Source organism: Curcuma longa, chromosome 7 (assembly GCF_044706935.1).
Source record: "Curcuma longa cultivar G26 ecotype Majalengka, Jawa Barat chromosome 7, ITB_CL_G26_1.1, whole genome shotgun sequence".
NCBI classification, from domain to species: domain Eukaryota; kingdom Viridiplantae; phylum Streptophyta; class Magnoliopsida; order Zingiberales; family Zingiberaceae; genus Curcuma; species Curcuma longa.
In genome coordinates this window covers 6,633,592-6,648,749 of record NC_133867.1, presented here as the reverse complement: position 1 = coordinate 6,648,749, position 15,158 = coordinate 6,633,592, and the positions used below count along the sequence as shown (strand labels likewise).

At 37.3% G+C, this 15,158-nt stretch overlaps 3 protein-coding genes and 1 pseudogene across 4 annotated transcripts; 2 read left to right on the top strand and 2 right to left on the bottom strand.

Annotated features, from left to right (window-relative positions):
* Positions 1–767: 767 nt before the first annotated feature.
* Positions 768–2,739, bottom strand: LOC141831745 (putative E3 ubiquitin-protein ligase RHC1A). Of its 2 annotated transcripts, none has more exons than XM_074719148.1 (2): positions 2,652–2,739; positions 768–1,828 (listed from the first exon to the last, which is right to left on the bottom strand). In XM_074719148.1, exon 2 carries the CDS (start codon positions 1,791–1,793, stop codon positions 936–938), a length of 858 nt encoding a protein of 285 aa, XP_074575249.1. In that variant the 5' UTR covers positions 1,794–1,828; positions 2,652–2,739; the 3' UTR covers positions 768–935. The 2 variants fall into 2 exon arrangements, with proteins under 2 accessions (XP_074575249.1, XP_074575250.1); XM_074719149.1 differs by having other exon boundaries at positions 2,583–2,663.
* Positions 2,740–3,127: 388 nt separating this feature from the next.
* LOC141832539 (SAC3 family protein C-like) lies at positions 3,128–5,578 on the top strand. The gene is made up of 3 exons (XM_074720034.1): positions 3,128–3,481; positions 4,659–4,874; positions 5,268–5,578. Exons 1-3 carry the CDS (start codon positions 3,182–3,184, stop codon positions 5,532–5,534), a joined length of 783 nt encoding a protein of 260 aa, XP_074576135.1. The 5' UTR covers positions 3,128–3,181; the 3' UTR covers positions 5,535–5,578.
* Positions 5,579–5,656: 78 nt separating this feature from the next.
* Positions 5,657–7,223, bottom strand: LOC141831744 (uncharacterized). Its single transcript, XM_074719147.1, has one exon. It carries the CDS (start codon positions 7,141–7,143, stop codon positions 5,815–5,817), a length of 1,329 nt encoding a protein of 442 aa, XP_074575248.1. The 5' UTR covers positions 7,144–7,223; the 3' UTR covers positions 5,657–5,814.
* A 4,794-nt stretch (positions 7,224–12,017) lies between these two features.
* On the top strand, positions 12,018–15,019 carry LOC141832053 (receptor-like protein EIX2; annotated as a pseudogene).
* Positions 15,020–15,158: the final 139 nt, after the last annotated feature.

Sequence of the window (15,158 nt, the reverse complement as noted above, 5' to 3'; positions counted from 1 at the left end):
GGTGGGAGGGTTGTTATTGGCCATGTTAGTTGGGAGGTTGTTAATGCAGTTGGTTGAGTTAGTTGGTGCTGTATGACGAGGCAAGTAGGCAACAACATACAACTAACTATCTTTCCTCTTCTATGTATACATATTCCGATGATCGACTATGAACGCGATCGAAGATGGCATTATATGATTGTGTAAATGCCTCTTTCTTTGTAGTTTCAGCCTTGGGAAGAACTCATTGAATTGGAGCATTAACTCGTGGAGCTCTCCAACTGTGAAAGAGGGTTTATAATTGCATATTTAAGATAGATTTTTGTGCATTAACTGAAAAAGATGCGACAGAATTTAACTAGTTTGAATAGTATTAAAGTGTTCCATAAAGAATTTTAAACAGTTAGATTTCTTTGAACTAGATAAAGAATTCCTACAGAAATTATAATGACTTTTACTTCAAATTAGTCAAACTAATTAAGTGTGTTGTATATATAAATATATACCTAATTCAGTATAAAAACAGGATAAAAAACAAGAATTAAACAGAAAATTCAATTGAAATTGGCTGATTGGAAAACTAAGTTCATATTAAACCATAAGAAAATTAGGACTTGAATAATTGAAAAAGAAGATGAAGAAGAAGAGAAACTATGGCAACCAGATTCAAAACAAGCTGAAGAACTGAACCAGCTCCAACATGTACAAAACAGAACCATAAGAATGATATTGAGCTTGAAGCTGACAGCATTGAGTTGAATATTTGAAGCAACAAGCAGTTTTTACTATTTGTTATGAATTACTTCCTTTTCGGCAAGTAAATTCATTGGAATTCTAAACAATATAGACAATATGGAAACACTACACACTTCAATAAGACCAGAGATTATCAGTATTTAAGGCTATTGACAACAACTAACTTGATAGCATGTAGAAAAGCATAGCAGACTGGTTGCTTATGGTGACCGAATTTGACTAGAGCTTGAAGAGCAAAAGGGCCACAAGCAGGAAAACAAATTCCTGCGACGACGTCTTCTGTTTCTTGAACTAGTATTGCTGCTGCTACCTAAGCTTTGATTATTTCTGCTTGAACTCCTGCAGTTGCCAGAACCTCGAGTAGGCATCTTGTATCGGCAAACAGGGCAGGAATTATGTTGTTCTAACCACGGGATGATGCACTCGGCATGGTACAAATGTTTGCATGGCATCTCTCGGGCCTCAGACCCTATTTCAAACATCTCCTTGCAGACAGGGCAGTGTGACTCTCCTTGAAGATGTCTCTGGTTAATTTTTATGGTGGGCATAGCGTCAATAGATGATTGAGAGGCAGGCGGTGGACCACGCGTATCATTCGACATCATCTGTTCGATCAGTTCATCCAACCCTGACCCAACAAAATAATCTGGCATGCCAGCCCGTCGAACTCCAAGACTGTGTTGTCCATTGAGAAGTTCTTCCAACACATGATCATCAAATGCATGGAAAGGGACTCGTCCCCCGAAGGCTAACTGTGGTGCTAGGCCAAGTTCCATACTGAAGTCTGAATTGGTATAGGGTCTTCTCATGAGTCCACCCTGGTGCCTCCTTCCTACCCTTCCCTCTCTCATCGAGGTAGAGATGACCTCCATCAACCTGACCAACTGATCCTGAACTCCATCCAAATCCAATCGATGGAAATGGCCCACCGTGGCCTCCATCACATCATATTCTAAAACAAAACCAGAATCACAACTGGGACAGACCACGTTCCTCTCACGAGGTCGAACTCTTTGATTACACTGGAAACACCAGTGCGTCGCTATATTGTTTGACATGTTCCACCCTCTTCTACTGACTTCTCACACAATACCTAAATCAAGATCAGATAGAAGAATACCAGGAAAGATTAAATGGATTTGCCACTTCAAAGACAACAAAAATAGTGGAACCACAATAAGATAAATAGAAACAAAACACATGCTAGCGCATAGTGGATTCAGTAAATATAAACATTTGCAGGGTTATCATAACTAGATTAAGTAATATCAAACTATAATTCAAGCCTTGGTTGCCTTCGATTGCATAGAGAATTAGTTGTTTATACTAGAAATAAATTGACAAAACAATAACAAATGAAAACAATATTACTATAAACATGATTTACAAAAAAATTCGAGATCTATATCAATCCATCATGCTCATATTGTCAGAATTCACTCATCAAGAAGCTGTTTTTATAAATAAAAAACAACACCATGAACAAACTAATCATGAATTGGTCATACAGCATAAGAATCAGTGAATATTACATATTTTGACCAGAATCTGTAAGTCAAAAGTAGGATGGCAGTTATAATCCAGCGTTGCTCCCAAAAGAACAAGCAAAGGCACACGGCGAAGAAAAAACTAAACTTTTCTACGATAAGCAATCAATTACAGAACAAAAAGAAGCAGCTTCCCTAAATCAGTATATTCCGACATGAACATGATAGAAGCTGAATCAAGCAACCTCTTCCTCGTCTAATACGAAGCACAAGAATTGAAATCATAGTAAATCATCAACCCTATCGACAAAGAGGCGAAAAAAAAAGACGAACTGAAGCAAAAGCCGGCTTTTCTCAAACCTTCAAGTTCTAACAAGGCCCGAGAAACAGAATTCCAGCAACGAATGAAGAACTGGAGATCGATTATACCTCAAGCGATTGGAAATCGTCGCGCGAAGGGTAGGAACCACACGGAAAAGGATCTGACAAGGAGAACAAGGACTAGACTCCGTTCGGTTGACCAAGGGATTGGGGAATCCGTATCGGCCGTCCATTTTGAGATGGACGGATCGATGCAGGGACTGCTCGTCATCGATGCCTTCGTTGGGCAGCTCGTTCCTATGCGGAGGTTCCGATGTCAGCCGCCCGATGAAGAGAAGATAGATCTAATCCGTTGAATTGGAATTGGACGGTAGCGATCCGCTCGTAACGATTAAAGTATGCGGAATTTTGAGAGTTGTTAACTTGTTCCTTTCAAAGTGTCGCATCAAAATGGACGCCAGATGAACGGTCTAAAATGATTGTGTTGGGGAAGAAAACAAATACAAAGAAACTAGGGGTGTTTGGGTTTAAATCTTCATCTTCGGTGAGGTTTTATGTGAAGAAATAAATTACGAGGGGTAAAATAAAAATTTCCCCTCCTTTTGCCCTCCGCTGCCGGATTTCGATTCGGAGCTGTCATGGAGAGGGAGACCAACAGAGCCAAGAAATTAGGGTTTCGGCCAAGGAAAGCGCCGAACCCCTCTCCTTCGCCATCCAGTCCCGTCAGGTTGCGTCCTCGCGAGGAAGCCAAACGCGTTTCTACCAGTTCGATCCACGAAAGGCGCAATCCCAAACTCGACGAGGATGAGGAGACCGGCTCGCCGAATTTTTCTTACTTGGTCGGCACCTGCCCCGATATGTGCCCTGGTATGAACTGTTCCGAGTTATCTCGGCTTGTCTTTTTTGACCTTTTCTCTCCTCTCCTGTTTCTCGCGTGTTTTTAAGCTTGTTGCGATTGAGTGTCGATAGGTTTCTCTTGTGGTTCTGTTGATGTCAAAACTTAAGATAGATGGGAATCGATAAAAAAAAAGATTCAATTTCAATCTTTTTTAGTCTCAAAATTTGATTCCTGAGCTGAAATATCACTGTGAGGCTGTTGATAGTGGAAGACAATTGATCAGAGTTAAAAAAAATGATAAAGACAAGAGGGAAGAATCTGTAGCAGGATAGTAATCTGAAAAGTGGTTTTTGTAATGTTTTATAGAGGTGGAGAGATGGGGCAGTTCATGTGTTTTTGCTTCCAAATACTAAGAGTTCTGCATGGTAGCATACATTTGCATGGCAAATTGGCAATGCATGTGAAGGAGACAATGCAACATTTTTTGTTCATGATGTGTACCTAGAGTATCTACTAGATAACTATTGAGTCGCCTCCTTTTATTCTAATGGACTTTTAGGTGTAGTATCTGATTGCTGCTTACCTCTATCACTATGGATGATAATTTTTTTGAATGATTATCTTCTTTTTGCTATAGTTCACTAATCCCATTTTCCCAATCCCCTTCCTCCCCCCAAAGGAAGGATCACATGATTCATTGTTTCATACTGCTTTCATGCATCTCAAATATACATTTGTTTACCTTTTTTTATACATATATTATGTCGAATTTTCGGAAATTATTCCTCATTCATGAGAACTTGCAAGCTTGACATTTATTTTAGAGATTTTTGAACTGTAGCATTCGATCCAAATTGAATTTAAATGCTACTTTCATGCTTCATAACTTCAAGAGATTATCATCACATATGGTTTCCTATCTTGTACTTTTCAAAGAATCTCATCTCTCTCTCTCTCTCTTTTTTAAACGCAATTGCTTAGGTTTTTAAGCAATTCTTTGGTACTCAGAGTTGGTGCCTTCATATGCATTATTCTCTTGTCAGTGTAGTATCTTTTGCACATGGATATAGTTTGTAAGTTCACCTGTGGATTTTCTTGCAGTGTACAGAAGTTATATATGTAACTATGTTTCTTATTAATAATATTAGTGCCAAATTCACTTGTGTCATTCGGCAACATGCAGCATAGTTGGTTTTAAAATGGTAGTGCACAAATTGAAGTATCTTTTGCACATTCTTCTCAGTGTAGTATCTTTTGCACATTTTAATTAATTTTGTAGAACTATGTCCAATGCAGAACCTCAGGAAGTAGATATACGGCCTCTCCCAGTGTTAAGAAGCACATTGAAGTATCTTATGAACTTGGTCAACACATCAGATCAACCATTTGAAGTTGTTCATGATTTTATTTTTGATAGAACAAGGTCTGTTCGACAAGATCTCACTAGACAGAATATCATTGATGATCAAGCAATTTGTATGTATGAGGAAATGGTACGGCATCCTTCTTGGCTGCTCTTTTGAATGATTCTTTGCCATTGCTTCATTTGGAGGGCCAAATTGAAGGGTAACTTCCTTTGAACCCATTAAATTGTCACGTCACTCTATCAAGCAATTATTTTTTCCATGAATAATTTTTCATCATATCAATCTATTTGGGGTTGTCTACGTGATTTTATCCTTCAATTGAGCTTTATTAAAGGCTATTAGTTATTTCCAAGTGATGGTGAATGAATTTTAAGCTATTTGATATTTACACTGTCGGTAGCAGTGTTATACTTGGATTCAGGTTTCATTCTTTGCTCATCTTCTAAATTTTTTTCCATTTTGAGCACAGTAACATTGTGCAGATTGTTTTAATTACTCTCCACAAAAATCTGTTTGCAGGTCAAGTTTCACATCGAATCACACAAAAAACTCGCAATGTGTTTTGCGAAGACTGATTTGGCTTCATTGTGCTACCTCAACACTGAGCAGCTGATGAAATGCCGGACCCTTTTCAAGTTGTCTGATATTAATCGAAGATCTAGTTCATTGCACAAAAATGAAGCTGGGTTTTATTCATTTTATGTGCTTCTCCATCGAGGGGGCAAGATCTCCAAAATGGTCAGTTTCTGGCTTCTCTGTGGATATGTACTACAGTGGCCAATTTAATGTTGTTCTTCCTCAGATTCATGATCACTCAACTGAAATATATAGTTGACTAATTGAGTTGGTTATCGCAATGGATAAGAGTCGAATAAGAGGTATGCCAACATTGTTTGCAAATCTTCCCAATTTTCTCATTTCACTGATTTAGATAAATGATGAACTCTTTTCAGATGTGTGAAGATTTGAGTGTCCAATCTGTATCGAACTTGTTCCTCGTGACTTTAATGGAAGTATCATCCTCCATTAGTCTTCATGAACATGATGATAAGGGTCTAAACCCGGTTCAGAGGCCCATGGGTTGGGTCGAATCGAATTGGACCGGGTCGAGTTGTTGTTCCGGTTTGGCTGGTACTATGGTAGCTTCGACCAAGGCCTTCCAGCCATTCCCGTCCAGCTCCATCTTCCTCCTCGCCATCTCCTCCAGCACCGAGCACGCCGCCTCCACCTTCCCCATGCCGCACAGGCCATTCATCAGCCACCTGAAGGTCTCCTCGCGCGGGCAGTGCCCGCTGGCCAGCATCGCCGTCACCACCCGCGACGCCATCTCGAAGTCCCCCGCCCGGCACGCGCCGTCCGCCATCATGCGGTACGCCGCGGCGTTGGGCTCGCACCCTCCCTCCACCTGCATCTCCACCAGCACCGCGTACGCCTCCGCCGCCCGCCCCGCGCCGCACAGGTAGTTGATCAGCGCGCCGTAGATGGGCACGTCCGGCTTCAGCTTCCTCCGCTTCATCTCCGCCAGCAGCGCCCGCGCGCCGTCGAGGTCGCCCCTACGCCCGCGGTCGCTCATCAGCACGCCGTAGTTGACGAGCCCCGCCTTGCACCCCTGGTACTCCATGTCGAACATCATCTTCTTCGCCGCGGCGTAGTTGCCTTCCCGGCACAGGGCGTCCATCAGCAACGCGAAGGTGATGGCGTTGGGCTGGACTCCTCTCCGCACCATCTCCTCCTTCAACCTCGCGCCGGTTCCCAAGTCGCCGTTTTTGGCGGAATGCCCGATGAGGACGTTGTAGGTGACCACGGTGGGGCGGATCCCCTTCTGGAGCATTTCGTCGAACAGGAGCCGCGCGCTGGACAATCCCTCGGCCTCGCAGCAGCCTTGTATGAGGATGTTGTAGGAGACGGCGTTGGGGCGGAGGCCGAACGCCGCGGCGGACTGCGCGAGCAGAGCTCTCGCCTGCTCGAACCGGCGATTCTCGACGAGGGCGACGAGGGCGGAGTTGAGGGACTGGACGGAGGGGGCGGAGGTGGAAAACTCGAAGGAACGGAGGGCGTGGAAGAGATCGACGGCGCGATCAGGGAGACCATCGCTACCGAAGCGGCGGATGAGGGAGTTGAAGGCGGCTTCCTTGCAGGGGACGCGGTGAGCGCGGAGGAGGGCGAGGAGGGAGTCGATCTCCGGGACGAGGCGCGCCTTGGCGAGGCGGTAGAGGAGGGAGGAGCAGACGGGGTAGGTGAGCAGGTCGGGGTCAGCGTGCTGAAGGCGGCGGAGGGCGGCGGCGGGGTCAGCGGTGGACTTGAGCTCCTCGAGGAGAGGGATCGGCGTACGCGTGGGAGAAGGCTTCCGCGGTCCCCGGCGATGCTTGAAACTGGACGGCCGTCGCCGGAGCATGGTGGTTCCGGTTTTTAGTTTAGGGTTGGTTTGGCGTTCAGATTAATGTTCGCTGTCCCTGATCCGACACCTTCTCAAAATTCCCACGTTTCAATTAAATTACTTGAAAATATTAATTCAATTAAATTACTTTAATTTTCCATTATTAATTTATTTATCTATTATCTTGACAACGAGATTATCATACACAGCCCAATATAATTTTCCATTTAACAAATTTATTTATCTATTATTCTTGACAACGAGATTATCATACCACATATATGTAGTATAGTTGAATTGCCCACATATATGTAGTATAGTTGAATTGATTAGTATAGAACAAATTTATTAAAGTGGGTAAATGTTAAATTAATGGTGGAGCCAGTCTAAGTAATTTATCCAGATTGATTCGAACTCTTAGACTACGCCAATGGTATATCCTGGGTTAACTCTTAAATTTTTTTCTTTCCTTCTTAAATTCAAAATTTTTTTTCTCATTGCCGTCAAAGCCTCTGGGCGGCTACAGCCTGAGTATAAATAAGTGTGGCTTTGCCCTTGTGTAAAATCTCAACGAAGTCGAGGTAATATCTGTTTCTCCACAATGACATGATATTGTCCACTTTACTTTGGGCCTAAGCCCTCATGGTTTTTGCTCTTGGGCTCTCCCCAAAAGGTCTCATGCTAATGGAGATACTTTCATTCCTTTTTAAACCCATGATCTTTCCCATGTGTTTTAGATGTGAGACTATGTTTGCACCTTTGCAACCGAATCTTTGACCCACCAGGACTTCCTGCCCTTCGGTCCACCCTGACCTACTAGGACTTCCTGCCCAGTTGCAACCAGGATTTCATGCCCTTCGGTCTACCTTACCTACTAGGACTTCCTGCCCAGCCGCAACCAGGACTTCCTGCCCCTCGGTCCACTCGACCTACTAGGACTTTCTGCCCTGCCGCAACCAGGACTTCCTGCCTGGTGTCTGGTCCTCTTGATTCAGACACGGGAGCACCCACTTCCTTTGTATAAGGTTCAACCCATATGGTTAGATCTGGATCATGGCTCATCCTGCGGTTAGTCCGGTGAAAAATGGCCTCGCCTCTCTATAGTGATTAATTGTAGTTTTCTGATTTATTTTCTCACAAATGATCGTGAGACTGACCGTGTAAAGCCACTAGGATGACGGATTTTATTTTTTACTGAAGAGATTAATATCACAAATTTTTTAAAAGAAATATTAAAAGACCATCTTGTCATATAAAAATATTTTTTAAAATTAAAATTATTTTAATTAAATTTGAATAATTTTAATGAGTTGATAAAGGATATATTAATATAATTATATTTATATAATAATTTTAACTAAGATAAGAGTAATTTTCTTGGCATAATTGTTAAATAAAGTATTTTTAATGGAAAATAGGATACAATATTTTTTTTAAAAAAAATAAGAATAGTCTTTTTTGCATTTTTTTTGCCCATTTATATTTATCTATATTTATTATTCTAATATGAATTTAAAAATACTCACTCAATTGACTGTTTAAGTCAATTATTATAAATTTATCATAATCTACCGTTTGAGTACCTACTCGAGTATGTCTGTTAAAATAATTTTCCATTTAAGTCTAGAAATTAATTATATTTGATGGATATTGATGTATTTTTGGGTTGTATGGTTTACATCGAAGGAGCCTTTGTAATTAACGATGAATAGGCATTAATTTTATGATGATGCCATGAAATATTAACTCAATATTTTCCCCCATTAATTAATTATCCCCACCACCAATTATATTAATAAATCCAACTAGCTAGTCTAGTTTTCTTCTACCCTTATCTCATCAATTAAGTATTTTTATTTACATCTAGACTTTCTAAAAAATCCAACCACATCGAGGATATTTTAAAATCTGTCATATTCCTATTTTATTTTTAAAAATTTAGGATAAAAATTAAAAAATATCTCATTTTATATTCTATCTTAAGAATATTCTTATTTCCACACTATTATAACAGCCATGGAGTACAATTATTTCAATATTAATAGTAAGTTGTAGCAGTTATCCTCCGTAATTGCTACATGTAATAAATTTTGATCAAATTTTTTTAATTTGATCAAAAAATTTTACTTATAAATATTTTTATATTAAAATTATTTTAATATAATTAAAATCATTCAAATACTTTTGCAACTGTAATAAAAGTATTTAAGTAATTTTAATTATGTTAAAGTGATTATAATAAGTTTGGGTAATTTTAATAAAGTTGTTAAATAACATTTTAATATAAAAATATTTTATTTGAATAAAAAAATTTTAAAAAAATACTTTTAAATTTTGATAATTAATAAAAAAAGGCATACCATTTTAATAATTTCAGCAACACATACCCTCTTGTATCATTTTATTGATAAACATGATGCACAAATTTGTTCTCTTGCTTGCATCATTTAGTAGTTACTTACTATCTGTTTAAATTTTTATATAATATATTTACTTGGGTATAAGTCTCTTTACCAATTATCTTTTTTTAAAAAAAAATTAGAATGATATATATCATTATTGTGAATCAATTATTAGATTTTTGATTTCCAAGTCTTCCAAGTCAATAATAAGCAAGAAATTAATGCTGATGGTGACAATTGTGAATCAACTATTAGATTTTTTTTCCCCCAAGTGTTCTAAGTCAATAGAATGATATTAATGATAATGGTGACTTCCATGGATAATAAATTTCTTATTAATTTTATATAAATTACATAAGAGAGAAGGAGAAAATGTTGTTAAAGTTAACATTACAATTATCTGTACAATTATATTTTGATGGAAATTTCTTTATCAATTATCTTTCTTTTAAATTGATCACTATCTTGAATTAAAAAAATATCTCATCTTATATTTTATCTTAAGAATATTCTTATTTCAACACTATAATAAGTTGTAGTAGCTATTCTCTGTAATTGCTACATGTAGTAAATTGCTACATCTTATATTTTACTTATAAAATATTTTTTCAAATTTGATTAAAATTATTTTAACATAATTAAAATCACTTAAATATTTTTATTACTGTTACAAAGTATTTAAAGGATTTTAATTATATTAAAATAATTTTAGTAAGTTTGAGTAATTTTAATCAAGTTGATAAATAATATTTTAATATACAAATATTTTATTTTAATAAAAAATAAAAATACTTTTAAAATTTGATAATTAATAAAAAGGGCACACCCTTTTAATAATTTAGGTAAAAAAATACCCTCTTGCATCATTTTATTGATAAACATGATTTATAAATTTTATTCATAAATATTATTCATGAACAATTCATAATCTTTGTTCATAAATATTAACGAATTCAATACATATGTATTCAATTGCTTATTCATTTAGTTTAATGAGTTATTTAAATTTATTCATCTAATTGACTTTTGTATATTTGAATGAATATAAATAAGTTATTACTAAGTCGAATATCAAATTTATTCATGAAAGTATGATTCATTTAAATCTTGATATTTCTTCAATGTGGAGGGGGTACAAAAGGATAATTCACATCAACTAGGGGTCACATTTTTCTATAAAATTTGATGCGGCTTTCTAACCTTGATTAGTTAGATACCTAGATATACTGTGATAGTCTTTTCCTTTTATCCATGGAAGTTAGTTATGTCAGTTATTTATAGTTATGTTAGTTACTTGCTGCCTCTTTTTTCAATTTCTTTTGGGAGAGCTTGGAAAACTATAGTAATATTAGTTATTAACTCTGTATAATATATTTACTTATAGTTAGTTATGTTAGTTACTTGCTGCCCTCTTTAATTCTTTATATAATATAGTTACTTGGATAAGAGTCTCTTTACCAATTATCTTTTTTTTTAAAAAAAAAACTTAGAATGATATATATCAGTATTATGAATCAATCATTATATTTTTGATTTCCAAGTCTTCCAAGTCAATAGTAAGCAAGAAATTAATACTAATGGTGACAATTGTGAATCAACTATTAGATTTTTTTTCCAAGTGTTACGTTCCAAGTCAATAGGATGATATTAATGGTAATGGTGACTTCCATAGATAATAAATTTCTTATTAATTTTATCTAAATTATATAAGAGAGAGAGAGAGAGAAAAAATGTTGCTAAAGTTAACATTAGTGTACAATTATCTTTATACAATATATCTATTTTGATGGAAATTTCTTTACCAATTATCTTTCTTTTAAATTGATCACTATCTTGAATTAAATTGATAATTAGATTTTTTTCCCCAAGTCTTCCAAGTCAATAGAAACAGTTAAGCAAGAAATTAATACTAATTGTGACTTCTATGGATCATAAATAATTTTCTATTAATTTTATCTAAATCATATAAGGGAGAGAGGGAGAAAATGTTGCTAAAGTTTACATTAGACTCTACACAATTATCTCTATCTATTTTGGTAGGAATTTCTTTATCAATTATCTTTATTTTGAAAGAAAAACTAAATTAGAATGATGATATATATGTATATCACTATCGTAGATTTTTATTTTCCAAGTCTATATATATATTCCAAGTCAATAGAAATAGCCAAGCAAGAAATTAATTCTGATGATGTAGCTTCTATGGATCATATATTTCCTATTAATTTATCTAAATTATATAAGGGAGAAAATGTTGCTAGTCTGTACAATTATAGGAATTTCTTCACCCATTATTTTTCTTTTGAAAAAAAAACAGAAGAAGAAGACTTAGAATTTATATATATCACTATCGTGAATTAAATTGATCATTAGATTTTTATTTTCCAAGTCTATTCAGTCAATTAGGCAAGAAATGAATCCTAATGGTGACTTCCATGGATCATCTATTTTCTTGTTGATCTGCCTTTGAACTACTCTTTGTGCAACATCTCTCTCATCTCATGGCTACTACTGCTGCTACACTCAAGCTTCTTCTTCTTTACCTCTTCTGGATTTCTCTCTTATTTCTCTCTGGATCTTTGCAACTGTGCATAGAGGAGGAAAGGAAGGCTCTGCTGAACGTGAGAAGTGGCTTCCCTGATGTCGATAGAGCAGGCTATCTCCATGGAAGGGCGATGACTGTTGCAGTTGGGAACGTGTAGGATGCAACAACATCACAGGTCATGTTATCAAACTTGACCTCTCTTTAATTATTTATCCTTTGCAATATGGTCATGTTTTCAACAGAAGCGAGGTGCATCCTTCATTGTTTGATTTGAAGCATTTGAAGTATTTAGATATAAGTGGGAACGACTTTGACAGCCATCCAATTCCTGGCTCCATTGGATCTTTAACTCAATTGCAGCACTTGGACCTTTCGCAGTGTGATTTCGGAGGAGAAATTCCCCACCAACTTGGCAATCTCTCCCATCTACGTTATTTATCTCTATTTGCTAATCGGATTTCTGGAAAAATACCGGCATCTTTTGTCCATCTCAGAAATCTGCAGTTCCTGGACCTGAGCAGTAATAACATCAGCGGAGAGATACCAGAAGATATTGGAAACCTCAAAAACATTGAAGGCTTGTTCCTCAGTTATAACCGTCTTGAAGGTGTAATACCGAAAAGCATAGGAAACTTGAGTAAAATGTCAGATATCTGGACCTTTCTGGTAATAAAATTGTTGGAGGCTTACCGGAGACTATTGGCAATCTAACTGCATTGCAGAGTTTGGAATTATCAGATAATCAGATTAGTGGAAAGATACCAGATTCAATTGGAAATCTCCACCACTTAGAAGACCTCCTTATCTCTATGGCAACAACATAAGTGGATCGATTCCTGATACCTTAGGAAGTCTATGCAACTTGAGTATGGTCGATCTCTCTGATAACAGTATGACAGGGAGAATTGTTGAATTCTTTGAACAACTATCAAGATGCAGAACTAATAAACCTCTTTCCCTTGACTTGCATGGCAATCAGTTTACGGTCCTTTTCCAAGTCATTTTGAGAGGCTTCAGAGATTAACTTATCTTGACCTTGGTCCAATCAATTGAGTGGCTCAGTTCCAGCATCCTTGGGGAAATTGTCTGCATTAGAGTCTTAAGATCTATCTTCAAACTACTTGGTTGGAGACATCACAGAAGCCCACTTTGCCAATCTCACAAATTTATATTACATGGATATATCTTACAACAACTTGTCGGTCAAAGTGAGCCAAGATTGGCTTCCTCCATTTCAAGCAAGTGAAATCATAATGGGCTCTTGCAACTTGGGACCCAGATTTCCTCCATGGCTGCGGAACCAAACCAGTTTACAAACCTAGACATATCAAATAATGGAATATCAGATGCTTTTCCTGATTGGTTTTGGAGCTTGTGCTTATCGGGCATGTACCTAAATGTTTCTCACAATCATATGAGAGGGATGTTGCCGCGCTCTTTAGAATGCTTCAAGGATGTACATTTGTTTGATTTAAGTCACAACAACTTTGAAGGCTTCATTCCAAGAATGCAACTTTCGGAGGCATATTTGGACTTTTCTCACAATTCCTTCTCCGGGCCTATTCCTAGCAGCTTGGCTGATAATGTTACGTATATGTTTTTGTCAAACAACAAACTGAATGGTAGTATTCCATCCTCCATTTGTACAGCACATGATCTACAAGTTATCGACCTTGCCAACAATGATTTCTCTGGAACACTCCCAGATTGTTTCAGAAATGATTCCATTTGGAGGTCATCGACGTTTCAAACAACATGTTATCTGGCAGCATCCCTAGAACACTTGGATTTTTACAAAGGTTCCGATCACTGCACTTTCAGTAACAATAGTTTCTCTGGCACAATTCCCACAACATTGAAACAGTGCATTGAACTGGTGGTTATTGACTTTAGCTGGAATGAATTGTCTGGTGACATACTCAGTTGGATCGGACCAGAACTGTCATCATTAAGAGTTCTTTCTTTGAGGTCAAATAAGTTCACCGGTGAGATTCCATCAGAACTCTCATTGATCCCTTCACTCCAAGTCATAGATCTTGCTCACAATCTTTTCTCTGGCTTGTTGCCTCCTAGTTTTGGTAATTTCACTGCTATGATGACAAACCAGAACCATGAAATTCCTTCACCACTAGAAGTTGATTCTCTTTATACAGAGAACCTCATTATAATTGCCAAAGATTCATCACTTGTTTTCACTACTACGCTTTCGCTTGTCATGAGCATTGACCTCTCATATAACAATCTCTCAGGCGTGATTCCTGAAGAGCTAACAAATCTTCATGGCCTCCGCTACCTCAACTTATCTTTCAATTACTTTTCAGGACAAATACCTGAGAAGATTGGTCTTATAAGCCAACTAGAATCACTTGATCTTTCAAAGAACAATTTGTCAGGTAGAATCCCTTTGAGTATCTCTGCGTTAACTTTTCTAGCTGTCTTAAACTTATCCTACAACAATCTTGTTGGGAAAATACCGGTGGGCCCTCAACTTCAAACCTTCACCAACTTATCTTACATGGAGAACCCTGAGCTTTGTGGAGAACCACTTGAAATCAAGTGCCCAGGCAACAACATAGATGAAGAAGAGGACACACATGAAGATGATGAGCATGGAGGAATTTGGTATTTCATTGGCTTTGCTCCTGGATTTGTGTTTGGCTTCTGGGGATTTATGGGTGCAGTTATGATCAAGAGGAGCATAAGAATCAAATACATCCTACTCATTGATAGGATTTGCAATTGGTTTACGTATATGTAATCAAAACTTAGCCTTAAATAGGCCTGAACTTATTCTAGAATTTATGTATACAATAAGAGCTTGTAATTTTATGATATTAAGACCAAGGTTGTTGTAATGGATTAAGGTTGACATTAGTATTTAAATTATGTATCATGTATGAATAGTGTGCTTAAGTCAAACCATATTGTTTATCCATAAGTTTTTTCCTCAAATATATGTGTGAGACACTGATACCATATATGTCTATATTTTCTAGCTTGAATTGTGAAATTTCATGTTGTGAACATGTGATCTTCATGTTCAAGTGTTTTTTCTCTACAAAGATAACAAAGTTTATCAGGGATCA